Raw genomic sequence first — 23,108 nt, 5'->3', positions numbered from 1 at the left:
GACAGAATGTGTTCCTTCATTCACAGGCTGAATATTTCATGAGCCAATCGCCGGAGTTATCTTTAGTTTCGCTACCGTATTAAAATTTCACCGCTACTCTTGTTCTGCTACCTGCAGGTGTGAAACCCACCCCCGCTGTCTCAAGCCTCCGGGGTGGGGAAGAGAGGATAAAGTGTCACGGGCACACCCTGACCAGTCAACTGCACCTCGAGCTCTGTGTTCAAATCCCCCTAAAGCAATGGTAATGTATTCCCCTCTGTCATCTTGGAGCAATGCTGGCATAGTTTATGTAGCTTGATCAACTCCTACATGCTCAGCCATACGGTTTATATCCATTTTATTCTCCTAGTTTTACCCTTGATTTCATTGGCTTTGTCTGACGGCTCCATTTGAGGTGTCGTTACTGTGTCAGAGACACAGTAACGTATCCTGTTCTTTGGGGTTAACTAGACTCCAGACAGACTTTAGTAGAAAGTCAAGACGTAGCCCGGGTTTTCTGCCGCAGACACCTGGGCTACTTCCTCTAATCCTCTATCTCCAGAAGGAAACTGTTTCCTTTTCATGATTAGTCCACACTGATTTAATCTTTTATCATGCATTTACCACACTCGTCTCATCTGTGATTTCCTATACCTTGTCAATCCAGTTAAACATAAACTATCCTCCACTGTAACTGCCACACACTTAATCCGGGAAGATCATTTCCCGTGCTATCTATAAGGTGGGTCCCAGCACCTGAGCTCAATGCGTTACGGTGTAATTATGTGCTGGGACAAAGGGGTTGAGAATCCAAGGTACCTACTAATCATGGAGACCTCAGGCAGTCTGCTGAGGGGCTTGGATATTGTCCCTGTCTTTGCCTCAGTACATACATAGCAGCGAGGAAAGGCTGAAATTAGACAACAACATGTCAAGTACTTCCCGCCTGAGGATGGATGAGTACATGGAAGGAAGCTGGAGGGACGCAAGGAGTCGGCAGTAACACAAAACATAGTACAGCTACAGTGCATACTCACATACCACTTAGATATGTTGCCTTGAAATATATAAGGAACTGATTTGATTGTTTTTCTGCATCATTTTTCTCCCATGGTTTGAAAAAAAAAGGATAGTAACAACCCCTTACAAATCCACTTATTCCACAATTTGAATAACACCAACCAGACCTATAGAGGAGTCTGCTTTGCTGCCTACCTCTGCTGAGTTGCGGCAGCGTTTTAGGGCTAGGTTTCTGGGCAAGGATCTCTCAGCTCTTGTCCTTCCGTGGTTTTCGGACTCCTGTTCCAGAGGTTGGTCCTTCACAATGTAAGTGCACTTCTCCTCAAAGTCTGCCTCGCTCCACGATGTCATGTCTACATCCTGTGTCTCTCTCGTCGTCACAGTGACGACCCCTGTGCTTTGCGGTGACCGTTCTGAGGTTAACATGGCTGTGGTGCACTGAGAGGAGGAGGAGGAGGAGGCCTACGGAAAAGATAGAGACATAATGTAAGGAAATGTGTTGTCAAGTGTCCATCGTCCCATATCTCTGAAAACTAGAATAGATTCTGGCCATGGGAGTGAGATCCAATTGTTAACCAAAGACACCTTTTTACTTTTACCTTTGCTTTTATGCCACAATGGGGGGAAAAAAGCAACACAGACAATACAAACAACAGCTCAAGTATCAAGGGAAGTCAAGTTTTGAATGGAGCTAAAATTAGATTCCTGAGGGTGAGTTGTGACAAAGAGGAGGCAGCAGCAAGTTGGGGATGTTAAGGAGGAGGAGCAGTGGCGGAGAATGCAACTTTCCCATCAATTGCTTCTACCGGACAAACAAACTTCAAAGTGGAACCTTCATGTTTGCTGCCCCATTGCCCCCACTCTCCCATACATCCTGTCGCTCTCCAAATCACAACCCCTGGGCTATAAGGGAGGTTCCTGTGCATGTCAGCCCCGGAGCAGGACCACTTTCACAAGGAAACCAGTGCTCCCAGTGAATCGACCAGACTTCCTCTGACTGACTGGGACTTGGCTCTCAGCCAGGTCTGAAGTGTCTTTCTTTTTCTTTCTGTCTGTTGCTTACTGTCTCCCCCCTCCCTTCTCCCTAGGATTGATGTCAGGTAAATCATTCTTGATAAAATCAGTGCCCTGACTGATAGGATGACATGGTGAAATAGTGAAGAGTGAAAGAGAGGAAGATAGAAGATGTGTGATTAAAAGACAATGCTCAGATACGCCTTTTACAGAACGCCTTCCTTTTAAGGCTCATAGGTTTGCTTCTTTGATGGCGATAGATAAGTTCTGTGTTTGTTAATATTTGGAAAGCACTCATGTGACCTATGTTCCGTCCTGAAGACAAAACCAAACTCAACTCAAAAACTTAAATCCTACACAGTTACGTGTAAACAAAAGTTCAGTTAGTTATCCTAAATGGAAAGACTCTCATTCCCCTATTGGTGTTTTTGTTGTTGTGTTCATTAATCAGAAATCTTTTAAAAGTCACGCAGTATTCTGAGATATGTAGGCGATAGTGTCGCATGGGCTACAACAGCAAAAAAAGTGTCAACTTATTCTTAGGAAGAAAACAAAAATGCAAAGTACAGAGAAATATGATTTATGGACGATGTCTCACCCTATTTCTCACCACAGCTGACGTGGAATGACTGTCACAAGTGTGATAACTCACCCTGAAACCATCGAAGCCAGTGACACAACAGAAAATAAATTCTGAAAATCAAGACATGAGTCAAAGGCACACAGCTGTGGCTTGCAGCGCAACATGTCACAGGTTGACTCTAGAGAGCACTCGTTCCCTTAGTTTGACATTACATGTCGTGGGACGGTGTCATAATGCAGTAAGGAAACGGATAAATCATTTGATAAATTAATGAATCTCTAACCCCAGTTCATACCGGTAAATACTCTAGAATAAGTAGCACAATCTCTATCCCACATTAGTATCAAGCAAGAGGAGTTTAGAAGGATGTTGCACACTTACTCTGAAGCCCTGAGAGGAGCCACACATAGGGCAGGCTGTCCGTGCCCTCCTTGAAAGCGTGAGTGTCTATGAGCAACCAGTTGCTTTCCTCTGTCTCTTATTCTCTCGAACTCTGTCTCTCACCCAACCTCAGTATCCTGTGTACCTGTGTGTGTGACTGACTGCGTAACTGAACACTCGGGTGTATGACTCTTCCTCTTGCTTCATACATGGGAGGGGGGAAGGTGAGTGTGTGTGTGTTTGAGAGAGAGAGAGAGAGAGAGAGATACACTCCCTTTTCCTCTCGTGCTCCCTCCCCCTCCTCCCCTTTGCCCCATGACTCCTCCTTGGAGAGTGTTTGTGTGTGTGTGTGTGTGTGTGTGTGTGAGAGAGAGAGAGAGAGAGACAGAGAGAGAGAGAGTGTGTGTGTGTGTGTGCATGTCACTCTCTTGCCCCGGGGTGCGAGGCTTTCTCCTAAGGGGGTGAACTGGCTGTCACGCAGCTATGTCCGGATCAGACACGTACGTCTTCATTTTCTGACAGTCACCCACTCGGTCCTCAGGTGAGGAGAAGGCATAACCTGAGTTGCATTTGGAAGTCAGGGACACAAAACAGAGGAGATGAGATCATTTTTGGACTTGTGTAGTGTGAAGTGAGATTTGGAAAGATGTCTATTCAGTTCAGTTCAATTTAATAATAACTGTAATATGTCATAGGAGATCTTGTTTGCTAACGGGACTAAATGCAACAGATAATCATAAATCTCAGCGTCATTTCTTGTGCGACCTGCACCTTAAAAATGACTTAAATGCTGCTGGCAAAGTGTAACTTCTTGAATACGAAGAAATTTAATACCCGACTGGTCATCACAGCAACAGCTACAGACTGAAATATTTCCACTCCGTGTATTAGTGTTGACGCAGTGATACAGATACTTGTTGATTCTGAGCTTTAGGAAGCCAAGAGATGAGAGACAATTGCACGCAACTCGCCAAAATTCCTACTTAACTTGATAGATTGAATTTACCGCGGAAAAGAAGTAATCGAGAACTTTTTCACTCTCTCGACACATAGAATACAGACGACACCAACTTTCAGCTAAAGTTAGGGCTGCAACTTACAGTTATTTCCTTTATCGATCAATCTGCTGATTGTTTTCTTGGTTAGTTCTATAAAACATCACAGTAACCTAGAGCACAAGTTCATGTCATCAACAGTCCAAAGAATCTTACTGTAATGTAAGACTAAGAAAAGCGGCAAATTCTCGTACTTGACAACCTGGAAGCCTCAAAATGTTTGGTCTATTTTATCTTGAAAAATACTTGAAAAGTACTTAAACGGTTAATCGATTATCAAAGTAGTTGTCAATAAATTTTCCTTCCATTGACTGATTAATGATTAATGGATCAGTTGTTTCAGTATTCTTACACTAAACTAAGCCCTTATTGTGCTTGTGCTTATAATGGTGTATGCTGAATACAAAATGCCGAATGCAAAAATGATTTAAATTTATATATATTCATGTGGTTATGAAACATACGAGCTGAAATCTAGACAAACGGAAAGGTATAAACTAAGCTGGCAAAAGACAAATGAATGGAACAGTTCTTAAGGTGTGTTTTCTGGCGCTCGGAGGAAGGTTTTATCTTGTGTTTTCTCTTTCAGGAGGCTTGTGTGCTACAAAGAATGTGTAGATACTTGTGTCAAGCTGTGTTTATCTGTAGCCCGGCTTTCACCCCGCTCTGCTCGCTCCTTGTTCTTTTCTCTATGGGCAACATTTGACTTGACAGGCTGCCAGAAAACATAATAGTTGTCTGAATTTTCAGACCCATCATCCATGCGCTCGACGTGCGACCTACCATGAGCAACAGCAGCCTTTTTGCGCGTGCCCTCTGAGAGCTTATTTCCAGTCATAGGTGCATTTGCCATGCATACTATTCTCATTCGCTTTCTCCACTTTGGGGAAGTTCATATCGCACCGACAGGCAGATTCAGTTCCTCACAGACTCTCCTGCGTTTCTGCGGTGTTTGGTCCCTCTTTTCATGCTTCCTGTCCCACTCACCACACCTGACCAAGCTACTAATTACGGCTGCTGACATGAGCCACCATGTAATTTAAAATCCACTTCTCTCTCGCTGTTTCGCTCTTTCTCTTTGCCTTCAGTCATTTCATTCATCACCTTCTATTCAGCATTTACTCTCCTCTCCTCCACCTCCTCCTCTTCCTGTCTAATGCCTCTCTATCTGAACTTCTCTTCACTACATCTATTACCCACACGCACTCTGGGAGTAATTCACTTAATGACATCATGGACTTTTTGTATGAGTAGTGTTGAGGCCTCTGAGCCGCGAATGAACTCCAAACTTTGGTTTTGTGTAGGTAGATTTTTTTGAGTGTGCCCATATATACCTCTGTAGTTACTTGGAAGTTGGCTTGCGCTGCACGATATTTGACATGAAATTCTTAGAATTACAGGATGACGAAGTGTGACAGAGTGTAATTGACATGCATGTAGGACAAGAAAAACAAGCTCACTGACTGACATTGGCTGTGGCGTTGATACATTTTGAAGTTGTGGGTTTTTTTTTCTTTTTTTTAGGAAGCATTCTAAAAAAAAAAAATGAAAGAGGAGAAAAACGTCATGTGACACAGGTCATGTACATGATCTTACCAAGCCCACTGAAGCAACGCAACACATAGACTTTTGCTGAACAGGGGCCACTGTGGCCAAATGAGGACAGTACAGTATCACAATAAATACTGAGGCGTAGTGTAAAGGTGCGTTCAGACAGAAAGCAAATTGAATTTTTCCTTCAAACGGCCAACATACGTTGCAGATGTACCGGCAGTGTCTGTGGGAGTGCGCTTGTGCGTTTGTGCTCATGTCAGCCTCTGACTGAACTCAGAACTCGCCCGAGACTGTTTCTTTCTGTCAACGTGTTTCCGTCTCTCCCCCTTTTCCCTCTCATTTCTCTGCTTTGATGAAGCCCCGAGATACGTGTTGAATTTTTTCGCCGAAGCCGAAACACTTAACCAGTGCAGACACGGTTCCGCATCAATTCACACCAGCCCGAGCGAGTCACACTGCCTCTAAAATTCGCTTTTGTGTTCTGTCTGAACGGATAGTCTCAGCAGTACGAGAAGGGAGGGGTTGTGTTGTCGGCGAACGGCGTCAGTAATGTACATCACACGACGTCGATCGAAAGTTTGCTAACATTAGCTGACATTAGCCACCATAAGCACTTGTCGTACCGCAGCCGAGAGCAGCGTTAGCAACAAAACACTTGAGTGTACTGAGCTGAGCCAGGGCACATTTTATTGTCTATGAATTCAACTTTTCATTCGTAAGAGAATATACTGCACGTGTATCTGCTATTTCTTCTTTCAGAAGGTACGTGGTCTCACTTTAAAGGGTGCTTTAACCAAATTACGCTTCCTCCTACTGGTATCCAGTCATACAGATACTTTTGGTTTTATTTGTCCAGGTTATGTCATATCTGTTTCTGGGATTTCTGCTTCCACTGCAGTACCACGGAGGTAAACTGCATTCCTTGTGGCACTCACAACATTGAAAAACTACAAAGTTTCTTGCCAGAAACAATATCCCGGTGACTCTGGTTAATCCACAGACCTCACAATGAACAGTTTTTGTTGGAACTACTTTCTCGCAAAAAAAATAGCCCCTAAGAAGATCATTCATAGTGTGTCCTGGGGGTTATTCAGAAAAATATGTTGCTATCAAAATTTTTAAAATTAATCTGTAAATTCTGTGATCATTTCTACGAGAAACCAATCTCTATGGCTAGACAGCAGCGATAAGGGGGACTGACCCTTTACCAATTACTTTCAAGCATTTTTACAGTAGCGTACCTGGAAAGTAGTTATCAGTAAGTTTCCATCGCTAGCTACAGAGAGCTGCTTGTACAGAGACTAACAGTGCCATTGGGGCCTGGGTAAATGGCACAGGTAGCTTTAGCTCTGTAATTTCCCTCCGAGAGTCTGTACCTGCCTAGGGTGAATTCTCGCAGCAGGACTAAAGGCAACCACTCCTTCCCTGTCACCTCCCCAAGGATGAGGACAATGATCTTAGGCAGAGATGACTGAGATTGAGCCCATTTTATAGCCCATTACAGCTGACATTTTCGACGCAGCCTCCACCTGTGCCTTTGTTAAAGTTTTATGGCCGACTCAAGGAGAAATATTTCGCATTCTATCACAACTACCTTGTTGTCACAGCCCCCTACTCTCACCGATGTCACACTCACTTTTTCCCCGCCACGCTTATACTGTTTTCAGCCTGTCAGCCTCCCCGTCCATTTCATGTTACTTTAAGTGATTTCTTTTACCATGTATCACCCCGCGTGCTATTCAGCTTGTGGTTCACAAATCATTCATACGCACATGCATTTCTTCCAGTCTTTGACAGTTCAACTCAAATGTGCTTTACTGACATGACAGGGCCAATATAGACTGTATGAATATGTTTTGAACAGAAAAACTGTGACGTAACCTGCCTTTTTTTTTTTTTTCCTCCCTCCTTTTTTCCATTTCAGGTGTGATTGTGAATAAATGTCAGCACTGCACCACTGCCACCACCCACCTAGTCCACCAACCATCTCCCCTCAGCTTGTGGATGATCTCCTGTTGACAGGCCATGGGTTATTATCTTGGTTTCAGGGCTAAGAGGAATGCTACTGCACTTCACAACAGATGTCTTCTCGAATCCTGACAAAAACCACCCACAGAGATGAGGCGCAGACACTGCCACTGCACTCGGCTGACCCACAGTGTAGATGTCGGTAACCTGTTAATGATAGATGATGCAAGGACGAGTGCGTGCCTCTATACACGTATGGACTGTGCTCATGCGTGGTTAGCCTAGGTTTTTGTTTGTTTGTTTTTTTGCAGCTATTCATTTACGTTATTGTTACATGAGCGGTTCTGCTTGATATGACTGTGACAACCAAACAATCCGCTTTTCAGACAAGTTGAAAATTTTAGTTTTTAACATCCAGTGTATGTTTTTATTCTGTGTACCACGTGAGCCATGTCCAAGACAAATGTACATTGTGTTGTGATGGACAATAATGTTTTTCTGATTCTGATCCTAAATAATGATAAGCAAAGAAGTCCATTTGTCCCCGCGGAAACAATAGTTTTTTTTAAGAGTTTTTTCACTTGTCATGCATATAGCAAATTTGTCATCACGTAGCCCTAGTACGGAATAAAGGTCGTCTCCGGCCTGTTTGATCTTTCTCCTGCCATCCAATGACTCCTGGTCGATGTGATTTTGCCCCTTCCCAGTCAATGGTTTGACTGGTTTTGGTGTGGCGTTCAAAGACAGCCGATGTGGTTTGTTTCCGGTATTTTTTCATTCATTCTGTCAAAGTAGATATGATCTTTTATTTTATTTTCCCTATTTGCTGTGTGCACTATAAAAACTGCAACTTGTATTCTTTGGCATAAATAGCAGTTAGAGGTTGTTAGGCCTTAACAACATAATTATCATTTAAGGTAGAAATTGAAATTATGACAACAAATGAAGCTAGTCTGTTATTTCAGCCAAAGTGAGGGAGTCCTGGTAACTTTGTTGTCAGTTCATCATTTCATTACAAATAAAGAAAGTTCTGCTAAATTTTGTTCGTCAGATTCAAGTTCAAATTGTTTAATATCACTTCCAGAGCCAATACTAATGAGTTCAGAAGAGAAAATGTCCGATGGATTGTTTAGTTAACACACTGATTCGAGTTATTTAGAAACAATGTTATCTTGTTCGCATATACTTCCCAGCATGCATTGCAGCATGGTTAAAATGTGTCTTTTATAGCTGTGTCTGCGAGGTTTCATGTGGTTTTCGCTCTTGGCAAAAAAAAAACAAAAAAAAAACAGTGCAAACCATGACGAAGATACAATAGATATGTAATTAGGACACTCTCTGACACCTTTTCCTGTTTGGCACTTAAGTTATTTTAGAGAGGAAGACTAACAATGTCCCAGGGCTTACTGTTACTACTTGCAGTGGAGCAAAAGATGGCTTGAGGGTTAGAGACAAGGTTTGACACAATTAAAAAAGGAACCTATGCTCGTTTATAAACGGAACATCCCAACTCGGTACAGCATATTGATTGAAGTTGCTTTATCTCAGAGAAAAATGTTTAAAAAAAAGTAAAAATTCTGAGCTGTGATCATGTAAAATAATATGTTACTCTAACTTGTAGTAAGTTACCAGAAGTAAAGATTCTAAGTTGGATAAACTCAAACCCTAAACTAAAGGCACTGGGGTAAATAGCCCAACTCAAAATTTTACTCCAGTTTGTTGGCATAAAACTTTGAGTTTTCTCAACTTTTTTTCTTTTTTACAGCGTATGATCTCGTGTCAGCGCCGGTGACCCGTGTTTCGTGTACTGTGACATCCAACCATATTTTAACCATATATGGCACAAAGTAGTTATGTTATTCCATTGGGCGCTCTGAGATCCGTTCCAAAGCTTTCCCTGGATGGAAAACACTGCGCATGGAAATTTGATCTTGTCGGACCGAAATGTCAGCCGCCACCACGGATTGAAAACATGTTTGACAGCAACAGTGTTGATTTGATTTCGCCCCGTTAGAGTCTGTTTGATTTGTGACTCGCTGAAAATGAAGGAGTGTCACTCTCGAGGTGCGTCTGGAGATGCTGTGGCTGACATGTAATATAATTAAATGAATAATTCTATGCACACACACAACTAAACTGATACGGATAAAGAAAACGCAAGCACCGAAACAGTCTTCTACAGAGAACTACGTGAGCTTACTGCAAACCCATGGTTGTTAAACGGAACCAATGCGCTGCCCTGAGAACTCAGCCCACTGTGGTTGACCCTCGATTTCATCATACTGCCAAAAAACATCCTTTCTCGGCTTTGATCTCAAACGAAGTGTTTCCTTTTTCCCACAGTCCTATCAAGCCTATTTATCAGCCGTGCGCAACGGCTTACTAATACTGGTGACATTTCTGTGTTTTCCTCTCAACTGACCTTTAGTCACCGCTAGCCTAGACTCCTCGCCGCAAAAACCGTCCACCCAGAGAGGCCAGATACAGTGAGCACTGCTCTTAAAAAACATAAAATATTCGGCTTTGGGCTTTCTTAGCAGCTCGGCTTTCGTCAAATGAATGGGAGCCGCAGCATTAAAAATTCATGCCTTGAGTTAAAAAAAAAAAAAAAAAAAACGGTTTTCCTGCTGACCACAGGGTGGACTGACTCCTCAAGGTGGGCGGCCGCGCAGCAGAGGAAGTGTCAGACCCCCAGGAGCCACACCTGACTGTATTTAAAAAGCGGCTCACATTGTTTTGTCTTCCTCTTGATTACTAAGGCAGACAGTAATAATGATCAACAGTGAGATGCGTCATCCGGGAAGGATGCACACAAACCTACCCACACACTCGCCCACACAAACAAACACTCTCTTAAATGTCCTGCATGCAGAGTGCTACATATAACTGAAGAAAATGGAACTATTGAGTGTAACGATTGCAAATAATGGTGGCGTGATGCGCTGTGGAATAAATGAGTGTCTCTCTGCGAGTATGCATCTGTGAGTCTGTCCGTCTGTATCTGTCTCTCAGGAGCAGCTCGGTCAGCCTCGGGTAGCCTGATATTCTCAGATTCCTGCCATATTTCTGGATGGCCACTGTACAAACAGGTGAACCTGATCCATGCTGCCAAACTTTGGCACGAGGTCGAGTTTCCCCTTACTCTCTCTTTCTCTCTCGCTCTCTCTCATACACACACACGCGCTGTCGCCAGCTGTATGAGCTAATGCCATATGCACATGTACAGCATATGCGTATTCATACACGCACATTCCTTGCCGTGTGCCTCCTCGTCTTGTGTGAGTGTCACCCGTCCCTTACACTGCAGTAACTGATACATGGGCCTCACCTTGATAGGTGTTTAATTATTAACAGTCGAGTGGGCAAAAAATATTACATTTTTTTTTCCTTTTAAAAAAAAAAACCTTTATCCAACAAAGAAATCGAGTGAAACCTCGAAACCTGGAACAGGTTTTCTTGCCAAAAATGCTATCGGGTGTGAGACTGAGCGTAAACTTCACACTCACTCTATAGGTACTTAAAATGCTCAAAGGAATATTTTGACGTTTGTAATATATTTAATGGGTTTTTTTGCTGAGACTTAGGCGAGAAGATGGATATCACTCTAACTTCTGAGAAGCTACAGCCAGCAGACTGTTCTTTTTTTTTTTTTAAGCTTCGGACAGAGCCAGGCCCGCCGTTTCCCCCGTTTCCAGTCTTTATACTTCGATAAAATAACCACCTCCTTGCTGTAGCTCCTTGTTTACTGAGCAGATAAAGAGTGGTATCAATCCTCTCCGCTAACTCTCTGCATGACACCGCGTAGCCTGCTTTCCCGGTGTCAAGCTATTTTTCAGATGTACTCATTGCTTCCATGGATTGTTTGTCGGCGGCAGCACTGACTGAGCAAGCGCGCATAAAAAAGGAGCCGGTAGAGTGCGTTTAAACGGTCGGAGCTGACAGTACAGGAATGGTGTCCATTATAAAAGGGGAACTTCGCCGCCACTCAGTGACAACATTAATGACATCACCAGGTGCCACGGTGTCTGTCTGCACATTTCAGTCTGTGCTGACGCTCCCATACAGACACACACCCTCTGTCTTTTAGGACCAGTCAGACAGCACTATCCTCCACCTGTCTCCAGCACTACCTGCCCCAGTCATTACCAGGGTCCCAGATCCCCACTGTAAGTGCACATGTCAACAACAAAATTACAGGGCACGCACACACACATATTTGTTTTGCTTTTTTAAAGGGTAATATCCGTCTGCACGCAAGCGATACGTTCATTTTCTCCCCCCCGCTTCCTCCTCCTCTTCCTCTTCTGACAAACCCAGAAAACAAAGCAGGTGAGGTTCAAAGACAAATCGGAGAAAAGGACACAAAGAGAGGAGATGTATAGAGATGATGGACACACACTGGCGGTGTGCGTTTGTGTAATGACAAGGGGAAACTTGTGTGTTATTTCAGCCCCGTTTCTCGGGTCAGTGCAGACTTTACCGCAGTGATTACAAACCACTTTTGCAAAGTGTCATTAGAGCCTGGCTTTGTTCTCCCACTTAGCATGCCGTTGCCTAACTAATTAAGACAAAAGGGTATCTCCAGATGTCTGTGAGGAGAGCGTGTCTGTCTGGAAATGTGACAGTGTCAAGACTCGGGACTGGAGTGCAGTGGGAAGAATGCACTGACAAGTTTGACAAGGAGGAAAACACAGCGCCAGAGCAGAGATACAAATCGCTTTGACGTAACGATAAAGATCCATCTTCAGACCACGACATCAGCTTTTCTCCTCACTCGGATTACCTGTACCAGGGGTTTTCTGTCAGTGTAAATATGCCATGGCGCAGGCACAAGCAATCAAAGACCTGAAAGTTGTGTTTTTGTAAAAACTGTCCTTTTATCCTCGGCTCTTTCACCAAGTTGGCTTTGGGTAACCTGAGCGCTCTCTTTCCCTTTTCAACATGATCAGTACAAACAATGACAGACTTTGCCTTTCCTCAGGCTGATTGACTTGGTCTTATTGTGGCTCTTACATATATGTTTTGTTTTTTTTTTCCTTCTGCTGAAAGAAGTCACGACTGTGTGTCTGAACAGATACTGACAGAAGCTGCAACAGACACAAGTGAGGTCACCGGTGGACAACACTGGACTTGTTTTCACAGCTCAAATAAAAATTAATGATTGTTCTTTTGTCAGTGATCAACACACGATATTAGTCACTATATTTAGCCTTAACCCAGGCATCAGTTGAAATGGAAACGCCTCAAACAAGAACCAACTTTACCTTTAGTGAGCAAACATACTGCTCATGCACGATGACAAATGCATTTAGCATTTCCTATAATTTGTGCACCAATCACATCCGTCTTCCGTGCACACTGTAATTTCCCTGACGGGATCCTCAATAACATCCTGTTGTCTGAGGACATCTGAGGGGGACAGGCTGGACTGACCCTCCACCACATCGCACGCGGGACGGGACAGAGCAGAGACTGTTAAATGAGAGAAACAGGCAGGAAGCTGTCCCCGGTGATCTCTGTATTTAAAAGCGTCCTTATTATTGCTTGCGTATTGTTTTGTCGCGCTGGGATCCCTTGGACTACTATTATTAAGACTGCGACTCGACTGTGACAGTAGATTTCGGCCGAGGTTCCGTGAGATATCATGAGAGGAACATGGGTATCCCTTATTGCTGGCAATAACATCAGTGGTGGGAAATAAAGGCAATTTAATACACATTGTTGTGTATCACTGTAGCAAATCGCCATATTAAACTACACAGAGCAAGTAGGCTTGTGTCCACACTGCAACCCAGTCTCCCCGTTCCGAGGAACTAACAAATTAACAGAATAGTCCTGTCCAATGGTAAAATGTTTCATCAACAAATGTTTGTTTCATGGCAATCCAATAATAATCCTTTCTGCTTTATTATGGGTGGAAAACGAACCAAAAAACCCCGAAAACCTCTCGCAAAAGGTGTTCTACTCCGTGACTTCGCTCTGATTTATGAATGAGTTAACCTTGTGGTAACCCCGTGCAGTGAAACACAGCAGGTGGTCATCCTTCTTTGTCCGCGGCAACAGAGACAGGTGCTTCCGACTACGGGGGACAGATCGCTGTTGACCCTGGACAATGGAGAAAAAAAAAAACAGGAGGAGGAGGTCTAATTCATGCACGGACAATTCCAGCCCCGGGCCAGCTCTGTGTCAAGCACACCAAAGCATGAAGCCACCCACCCTATGTGCATGAAAAGTCCATATTTCAATGCGAGCGCAAACACGCTCCCACAAACTTCCAGTGTTTTCTCCCTCCCCGGTTTGTCAGGGAAACAGAGGCGTCAGAGGACAATAGTTCTGTGACCCATATCTGCGCCTGACATAGGCAAACAGGAAGAGATCTCCTTTGCGTAGAGGGGTATTCCTGACTCCAACGTAAGGAAGAGACAAAGAATGGAGTTAGGGGGAGGAGGAAGGGGAGGCGGAGACCATCCTTTGACCTAAAACATCCATTTACAAACATTTCCAAAACCAAAAGTCTATCGGGATAGACCGAATGTTTCATTCCAGTGAGCTGAGATCAGCAGTGAAACCCACACTGACACAACCAACCTACAATTAATTTCTTTTCACAGAGAGAAAAAAACACAACACGGTCGGAGCATTTCTTATTTTTCCTCCAGCTGCACTCAGCCTCTCTCTCTCTTTTTTTTTTTCCACTTTCACTGTGCATTCACCCGCGAGAGGACGCCAACTAGTTAAGAACTTCCCCGTCCTCCCGTAAAATCTGGCCCGGTGGCCTGGCAGCTCTTACGCACGTCAAGCTGAATCTGAAAGTAACAGCATTTTTGGAATCTCCTGGAAGACATCTGAGTGTCTGATCACCAGTGGTATCCCAGCAATGTGTTTTCTTTTCAACTCAGACGCTGCTGTGTAATTAAACCTGTCTCGGGGCTCTTATCTGCATAGCTGTAGAATGACATATAGTCACAATGTGGCATCAAGGAATAATAACCGTTCCATGACAGGGACTATTGCTGCAAACACATACTTCTCCATTTTTAGACAGGCACAAAATGGAAGCAAATAGAGCTAAAGTCCAAATATCAGTTTTTAGAGAAACTCGTATCTTAAAACCAATCATGTACTTCAGTGGATCCACTCATTTCCCCAAAGTTACATGCTACCTGGGTGTGCCCTTATCTCATGCTATAAGTCACTGTGTGAGAGCAGGTGCCAGTGATAATGACGGTCAAATCAGGATCGACCGATAAAGTAAAAAGAGGAAGGAAGAAGAGGAGGATGATGTGCAGAAAGACTGAAGAGTGAAGGGCTGACCTCTCTCCTTTTCTGTCACATAGATAAGCGTGGTGATGGAGATCCCCAGTGGACTCAGATAACCTTTAACTAAAGGTGCAATGTCGCTATTTACCAGTTCACCATTTACTGCATGGCGAGTGGTTTTTAATTTTGCAAATTTTAAAAGTGCTGCGTGTTCATAGTTTAGTTTCACAAAATCAACAGTGACGTGGGACACAACTGACTTTTAGACTGTATCTTTAAATTTATTTTCTGATCTGCATGTAAAGTGAATTTAAAAAAAAACTGTAAAGAACAAAAACTTAAAAAAAACATCATTCTGAGCTTTAGTTGTTTATACCAGCTTTGTTTTAACTCAAACGATATTTAAATAGGTGCCATCCCCAAAATATTGGTTAAAAGTAAGTCATTCAAATGTTTCCAGAATAACATGAATACAGGCAATCTGTCAGCTGTTTGGAGGTTTGATGTTGGATCATATTAGGTCGTGCATAAAACGGAACTTCTGAACTTGTCTTTCAAATTTAACCAAACGCACCACCCTTTCGCAGAGTTAACTTTTAGATCTGCTGCGGCGGCTTTTTCAGAGAGGTGGGGGTTTTTTTTCCTGAATCAGCTGAAGGTATACTGTAAAGGCATCCTTCAACACAACACTGGGTAAAAGTGCAGCAACACCGGCTTAAGGAAGATGAATCGGCATTTGCCAGTGTACTTATAGGCAAATTAAATCTGTGGCAAATAACAAACTGTTTTACAGCAGGCCTTGTAAATCAGGCCCAAAGTCTGAGACAGCTTTCCTGTATATTAACAAGAGAATGCTGAACGAGGGTAATGTTAAAGCAGAGATTATTGATCCACGAATTGCTTTACTGCGCGTCTCAGACAACTTAAATGATGCACATTAAAACTTTGAATTATGTTCATTGCAATCTTGAGTGTGATGCTCGGCCTGGTTAGATTAAACGAGCACGTATCCCCATATAGTTCGTAGGCGTAGCCAATGCGCATTGCCTGCCATTCATCAGCCTGTCCTCGATGCGCTGTTCTCGTTTGTTTTCGGCAGAGGGCGCTACAACATTTGGGCTGCTCCCACAGCTGCCAGCTATCCCCTCTTCAAAGTGCCTGTTGACTGCGTGTAAGCAGGTCAGCGTTTCCGCTAAAGCCTTCAGCACCCTAAGTTGATGTTTTACGGGATCCAGAGAGTTATTTCAAAACCACTATTTCACTCTCTGAAGCAGCTTGTTTTGTTACGCAGTTCCCGAAAACTGACCTCTAAAATGGCATTTCAGTATCCACAGGCTTACCGTGACGAGGCAGTTGTAAGTAAATGTGGCTAGCCGACTAGCCTAGCGTGCTAATAAGCCGGGATGCTTAATCATCACGCTTTTTCATTCATTGAAATGAGGGTCTGCTTTGTTAGCATGCTAGTTAGCTTAGCCAGGTCCGGCAGCCCAGACTGACTTTGTTGACAAATGCATGGATGCGCTTCGCCAGTTTGCTGTATCTCACTACAAATCCCATATTAAGCTTATTAGCTAACATTTTCTGTGATACTTGGTTACCATCGCAGACCAACCTGGACGTGCCGGCTTGGTAGCACAAGCCTGTCTTGCGTGCGGATGCCACACCCAGCTAGTTCACATTTTAACACCTGTCATCGCTGTCTCACCTGTTTCAGGTGGATGACTATCAAGGCTGCAAAGTACCAGATCCATACAGCTGGCTGGAGGACCCGGACAGTGAAAAGACACAGGTAAATCTTAATCAGCTTTGAAATCGCGGTCATAAATTACTTACTTCAATGTTTATTTCACGGCAGTTTACACACTTACAATATAGTTATACCGTTTTGGTGCACAGGTCTCTCTTGCACAAGCCACCACCACCACCACCGCCCTAATGTTTTGTTGATAACACCCGGGGCCTGTTCCAAGAAGCTGGTCTACTGAGCAATCTGTACTGTTACTTTGATGAGTAAAACCCAAAACCCCATCTCGTCTGTAACATTATGTAAAAGCATCTGTTGCGGTTTTAGTCAGCAAAAGAACTCAGATAAATTGGTACGCCTGTTTCTCGGAACTGACAACAGAGATTATAGTACGTAAATGTGTCAAACCTCTGTATGTTGGTATTGTTTCTTCTTTCACTAGGCCTTTGTCAGCGCCCAGAACCAGCTGACTTTGCCGTTTCTGGAGCGCTGTGAGGTGCGAGATCTGTTCAAGGAGCGCATGACAGAGCTGTATGACTACCCCAAGTATAGCTGTCCCTTCAAGAGGGGGAGCAGGTGAGGCGAGGCACACCACAATCACGTTTCAGCACTTTATTAACATTTGAAGGTAATGGAAGCACTTCAGGATAAGTTATGAAATGTCATTGCAAAGTCGCGACATCTGACATCTAAGCATTGATGAGGACCCTGCTTAGCTTTTATCAACCCAGATGCTCTAGTGTCAAACTGGATTTATTTCCCAAATTAGCCTTTTTCTAGGAGCACAGATCTTTGAGGCTCCTTTTCACCTGAATAATTTCTCCCCTTATTTTTAGGTACTTTCACTTTTACAACACAGGCCTCCAGAACCAGAGTGTGATGTACGTGCAGGAGAGCCTGGATGCTGAGCCCACGGTCTTTTTGGATCCCAACACGTTTTCTGACGACGGAACAGTTGCCCTTCGGGGTAAGTCTGAAAATGACTGTATATTATTACAGGTTTTGCATATTGATTATTTTGTGTTTCTTTTTATCACTAGATAGTAATTGTTATATTTTGCAAGAAATTGCATGAAGGTGAAACAAACATTATGCATGCTGTTTTAAAGGCTTTTGTGAATGGTCCTGGAATAAATTGCTAGAAATGTTGTTTGATGTGATTTTAAAAAAACAAACAAAAAAAACAAAAAAACTGCTGAATTTTAAATCTGTTATCTCCAAAAAAAGTCTGCTATTTATAGTGTCCAAACTGACAGCTGAATAACAAATGTTTACTTCCTTCTCTTCTTTGTTGAGCTTCTGTTCATGTTCCTCTTCTTTAAGGCTATGCATTCTCTGAGGATGGGGAGTACCTGGCATATGGCACCAGTGCCAGCGGGTCCGACTGGGTGGAGATCCGGTTCCTGCAGGTTGAAGGCGCCATGCCTCTAGAGGACCGCCTGGAGCGAGTCAAGTTTAGCTGCATGTCCTGGACCCATGATGGGAAGGGACTTTTCTACAACTCCTACCCCGACCAAGAGGGCAAGAGTGATGGTGAGGTTAAGATAGTGCTGGCTGGCCGGTTACAGATGTTCTCAAATCCTAAACCTTGCTGTTTCTGTCACAACTATCCCTCAGAATATAAAGAATAAAATACATTACCTAATAGGTAAAGCTCAATACTTAAAACAAACATTTGAGACTAAAGATTAATTAGGTCCACTGAAAAAATCTATTTATTGTTTTTCTAATCGGCCTCTTCTTTTAGTTTGACAGATGTGTAGCTTTGTCATCCTCTGCCCTTATACAGCTTTGACTCATCAGCGTTGTTGCTGCAATCCACACCAATCCACTTCACACCCCCTTAACTCTCCAAGCCAGCAACATTTTTTTGTGTCACCACTAAGGGGAGCAGTGATGAAACTAAACTGTGTTGTCTCTGTCAGGCACCGAAACCTCCACCAACCTGCACCAGAAGCTGTACTTCCATGTCCTAGGGACGCCGCAGTCTGAGGACGTGCTGTGCGCCGAGTTCCCTGACCACCCCAAGTGGATGAGTGGAGCTGAGGTACGCCCGAAAGGTTACCTCACTTTAAAAAAAAAAAAAAAAAAAAATAGGAAAACATGTGTTTATTGATATTCAGATACGTTTTAGTGACTAACTGTGCACTGCAGGTATCAGATGATGGGCGATATGTACTGCTGTCCATCAGGGAAGGTTGTGATCCAGTCAACAGACTGTGGTACTGTGACCTTCAGACCACTCCTCAGGGTATTATAGGTATGTTTTGCATGTTCATTTGCAAGGCCTCTAAAATACTTTTTATATTTTTGATTTTTATCCTTGGACTAAAACTGTGACAACTAAACTACAAATAGAGTCTTGGTTTGTGTGTTATTGAGCATGTTCAGCACCTTCTTTATAGGATTGAAATATACGTGTCCGTATGTCCAGGACTTTTGCCATGGGTGAAGCTAATCGACAACTTTGATGCTGAGTATGAGTACGTGACCAACGAGGACACGTTGTTCACATTCAAGACCAACCTGGACGCCCCACGTTATCGACTCATCAACATCGACTTTTCTTCCCCTGCTCAGAGCAACTGGAAGGAGCTCATCCCTCAACATGACAAGGACGTTATTGGTTAGCTGTGTGAACTGTATTACTGAAATACCAGTGATTAAGTGTAAACTTTTCTTGCTGTCATCTGAGGTCCACATTTTAACTTTCTACCTGCTGTCTTTGCTTTGCCGTGTCTCACCCACAGTTTTCGCCACCTGCACATACTCCAGCTACCTGTTTGTGTGTTTCCTCCACGACGTGAAGAATGTGTTGAAAATGTACCGTCTGAGCTCAGGGGAGGAGCTGAGGACCTTCCCTCTGGACGTCGGCTCTGTGGTGGGCTTCACAGGACGGAAGCGGGACTCTGAGATCTTCTACTATTTCACCTCCTTTCTCTCCCCAGGTACTAGAGCACTAGATTGACAGCCAGAAAACTAATAATCCCACATATTGTCAAGGTGATTTGGAAATACTAGAACAAATGAAATGATGATTTTCTTTCTTACATCCAGCCATCATTTACCACTGTGACCTGACCCAGGAGCCGCTGCAGCCCCACATCTTCAGAGAGGTCACCGTCAAAGGCTTCAACCCTTCCGACTACCAGACCACCCAGGTAACTAGAACATCAGCTACTTTTTGACACTTCAACATTTCATTGTCTTTGAACACACGTTACCCTCAGTTTCCCTCAAAAAATTTTACATCAAGTTGTTCACGAAAGCCAACCTTGATCCAGTGTTTAAAGTACTGACCCAATGTACGACAGGTTCCAATCAAGTTGTCAAGAGAAAAAAGGAAAAACCGGGGTTTTTGTGCTCGACCAGAATGGATCCTTCTCAGTCTGCTGAGGCATAACTGGAGGCATTTTTAAAATTGGCAAAAGTCATATTCCTCAACTCAGCGCTTTCAAACAGATTTTTAATATGACATTTTATTGTTTTATTTTGAAAATGAATCCAGTTGACCCTCTAGAAATATGATTTCTCAGTATCAGATTTATTGCTTTATTCCTACTGAGGACAGGATTTTACGGCTATATTATCTTTCCTACTCTGCTCTTTTCTGCCTCAGACACAAGGACAGATGAAGATTTGTGCATAGCTTTATAGTCCTTGAACAGTTCCTGGCTCTGTTTCCAGCCCTGACAGTCTGTCTTTCTCCTTGTTTTTGCCAGATCTTCTATCCCTCCAAGGATGGCACTCAAATCCCCATGTTTATCGTTCACAAGAAGGGCATCAAAATGGACGGTTCCCATCCAGGTTTTCTGTACGGCTATGGAGGCTTTAACATCTCCATCACACCGAGCTACAGCGTCTCCCGCCTCATCTTTGTCAGACATTTGGATGGAGTCCTTGCTGTTGCCAACATCAGAGGAGGAGGAGAGTACGGGGAGACCTGGCACAAAGGTGAGGGGGAATCTAGTGACGCGCTGTTACGTATTACCATGCAAACAAACAGAGCAAACACGGGAAGCGCGTTTTATTTGCCCCTGGGTTAATGTGGATTTGTCATTTAAAAGAGGTTCAACTCATGCTCATCCATCCTGTTCGTTGTTTCAAATAATACCAGCACAAACCTTTCAATTTACCTGCTTTGTGTTTTTTCTCTTCTAGCTGGCATGTTGGCCAACAAGCAGAACTGCTTCACGGACTTCCAGTGTGCAGCTGAATACCTCATCAAGGAAGGGTACACTTCTCCTTCCAAACTGACTATAAATGGAGGCTCCAACGGTGGTCTGCTTGTAGGTACGTATGCTGCTGGCTGAAGATCGACATTAGCAAGTATCCATTTTCAGAAGAAGCCTCCCAGCAGTTTGAGTTTTTGTAGCTGCACTGTAATAAGTCCCGGGTGTATCGGACTGTGTGTTTTCCCCTCTCCCAGCGGCCTGTGTGAACCAGCGCCCTGAGCTGTTTGGCTGTGCTGTTGCTCAGGTAGGCGTCATGGACATGCTGAAATTCCACAAGTTCACCATCGGCCACGCCTGGACCACAGACTTTGGCTGTTCGGAAGACAAAGAGCAGTTTGAGTGGCTCATCAAGTAAGTGCTCTGAGCAGTCTGTACTGTATGCGATGCATAAAAACAGTATGTTGGCTTGATATGACTACCTCACTGGCATAAGCAATACATATCTTTAAATGTCTGATGTGTGGTGAAATGGGATGATTTACGTTTTACCAAGTCATCTCCGTGTTGATACTAATTTTGCGTTTATGAATGAATTTTTTTTTTTGTAAATAGAATCAGGACTTTATTTATGACCATGGCCATGTGTGGAAATGTGATCGCCAAAAAAAAAAAAAAAAGACACCAACATGGCCTGACTGGCTTCAATCCACCCAAGACAATATTAATTACATATATAATTCCAGCCGCTATGCATTTAAATTTATTTTGATTTGTCTTAAGTTAGAGCCATGACTAATCTGTGACACTGGAACTGAGCCAGAAAAATGCCCGGGAAAACTCTAGACCGAACTCAGGTATTGAGGCACATCAAGGAAGCGTTTTGCTGAGGCAAGTCACCAGGCAGTGACTGATTGTGCTAGAGAAAACTCTCATAGCCGACATTAGGGCTGAAATGATTAGTCAATTAATTGAATGAAATAATAATAATCTTTTTTTTTTTTTTCCATTTTTTTATCCAAAGTGCTAAACATTCTTTGTTTATTGCCTTTCAAATGTGAGATTTGACTGCATTTCTTTGTCGCATATGATAGTGAAGTGAGTATTTTTGGGTTTGAATTGCTGGTTGGATAAAACAAGAAATTTGAGACAACACTTTGGGTTCTCGGAAATCATAACAGGCATTTTGAATTATTCTGACATTTTATAGACAAAATGATTTACCGATTTTAAATGAGAATATAAATCCACAGATTATACAGTAATTAAAATTATTGTAAATTAGCAACTTTAACCAATTTACAGGTTTTTTTCTCTTTTCTACACTTGTGCTAATGTTTAGCCTCTCACTTCCCTCCCCTGTGCCCCAGATACTCCCCGCTCCATAACATCCGCGTCCCAGAAGGCAACGGGGTCCAGTACCCCGCAGTGCTCCTGCTGACTGGGGACCACGATGACCGGGTGGTGCCCCTCCACTCTCTCAAATACATCGCCACCCTGCAGTACATCGTGGGCCGCAGCTCCAAGCAGACAAACCCCCTGTTCATCCTTGTGGACACAAAGTCGGGCCACGGCGCCGGCAAGCCCACCAGCAAGGTCATCCAGGAGGTGGCTGACACCTACGCCTTTATCGCTCGCTGTCTCAACATCTCTTGGGTCAAATAACCAGTATGCTTTTTTTTCTTTTGTTTAGTTTTCTTCTGTTACTCAAATCATCTTTGGAATACTGCTCATACCAACTGTTCACATGTTCTTTATAACTGTACACCAACACTTGGTACAGGATAACTCGCCTTTACCCAGCCACCATTACTATATCTTTTACAACATACCCTGTCCTGCAGGCCATGTTTGTAGTCCTGCTGGAGCTAAGCATTACTACATTATCAGTGATGGGTGTGTAAAGGGAGGGGGGCACCTTCATGGTTACAGTGATCAACCAATCAGCCGTTACAGTCATGAGGTCAAAGTGGCAAAAGTTTTATTTGAAGATCATTTCTACATCCTCTGGATGCTCCACCATTGATGCATTTTATTTATTTTTCGTTTGTGCACACGATGGAAACGCTGTTGGATGTTGATTGAGCTTCAGCTTTTACAATTCTGACAACACAGTATTGTGCAAATGATGATACTGCTAGCGGACAGTATTGCTGTGGATGTGAGTGCGGAAACATGCAAAAAAAACACTTTGCGTGGTGTGGTGTGTGTGTGAGCATGTGTGTGTGTGACTGAGTGTGAGAGTGTTTAAATGTCAGTCCCCACATTTCTTTCAGACTGATAATGATTTCTACCTCTTGACATGTGCTGATTGTTTACCTTTTGAAGGAAACAAAACACAATGCCACAGCTACAATAAACAACTTTTTAAACAGTGA

The 23,108-nt window shown here is 43.3% G+C and overlaps 2 protein-coding genes and 1 long non-coding RNA gene across 5 annotated transcripts in view; 2 read left to right on the top strand and 1 right to left on the bottom strand.

The window, feature by feature from the left end:
• The window catches only part of LOC120789462, a 9,966-nt gene extending 1,447 nt beyond the window's left edge, over positions 1-8,519 (top strand). Inside the window, exons 2-3 of the long non-coding RNA XR_005707389.1 lie at positions 118-241; positions 7,511-8,519. This is a non-coding gene — a long non-coding RNA (uncharacterized LOC120789462). The remainder of the gene's footprint in view (positions 1-117; positions 242-7,510) is intronic.
• Positions 1-16,480, bottom strand: part of prdm1c (PR domain containing 1c, with ZNF domain) — a 22,473-nt gene extending 5,993 nt beyond the window's left edge. The window contains exons 1-2 of one of the 2 annotated variants that reach the window (XM_040126185.1): positions 16,427-16,480; positions 1,195-1,461 (exon numbers count right to left, since the gene is read on the bottom strand). In XM_040126185.1, coding sequence (XP_039982119.1) covers positions 1,195-1,425 — 231 coding nt within the window. In that variant the 5' untranslated portion in view covers positions 1,426-1,461; positions 16,427-16,480. Of the gene's footprint in view, positions 1-1,194; positions 1,462-2,977; positions 3,116-16,426 lie in introns of those variants that run through there. The other variant, XM_040126184.1, reaches the window with a different exon arrangement.
• Positions 15,886-23,108, top strand: LOC120789458 (prolyl endopeptidase). 2 transcript variants are annotated; one of them, XM_040126188.1, is made up of 14 exons: positions 15,886-15,993; positions 16,529-16,603; positions 17,001-17,134; positions 17,395-17,525; positions 17,882-18,091; positions 18,484-18,605; positions 18,713-18,818; positions 18,993-19,184; positions 19,309-19,506; positions 19,616-19,719; positions 20,281-20,512; positions 20,720-20,851; positions 20,988-21,144; positions 22,101-23,108. In XM_040126188.1, the coding sequence occupies exons 1-14, from the start codon at positions 15,886-15,888 to the stop codon at positions 22,393-22,395; spliced, it is 2,196 nt and encodes a 731-aa protein (XP_039982122.1). In that variant the 3' UTR covers positions 22,396-23,108. The 2 variants fall into 2 exon arrangements, with proteins under 2 accessions (XP_039982122.1, XP_039982121.1); XM_040126187.1 differs by having other exon boundaries at positions 15,965-16,169.

This window comes from Xiphias gladius, chromosome 4 (assembly GCF_016859285.1).
Source record: "Xiphias gladius isolate SHS-SW01 ecotype Sanya breed wild chromosome 4, ASM1685928v1, whole genome shotgun sequence".
NCBI classification, from domain to species: Eukaryota; Metazoa; Chordata; class Actinopteri; order Istiophoriformes; family Xiphiidae; genus Xiphias; species Xiphias gladius.
Note: the sequence above shows the minus strand (reverse complement) of the source record. Positions and strands in the feature narration are given on the sequence as shown.

Excerpts from the sequence above, each read along its gene's own strand:
- LOC120789458 (XM_040126187.1), top strand. The coding sequence starts at position 16,032 with ATGTTTTACGGGATCCAGAGAGTTATTTCAAAACCACTATTTCACTCT. Across the intron at positions 19,507-19,615 it reads CACCTCCTTTCTCTCCCCAG|CCATCATTTACCACTGTGAC; the intron begins GTACTAGAGCAC and ends TCTTACATCCAG. Across the intron at positions 19,720-20,280 it reads CCGACTACCAGACCACCCAG|ATCTTCTATCCCTCCAAGGA; the intron begins GTAACTAGAACA and ends TGTTTTTGCCAG.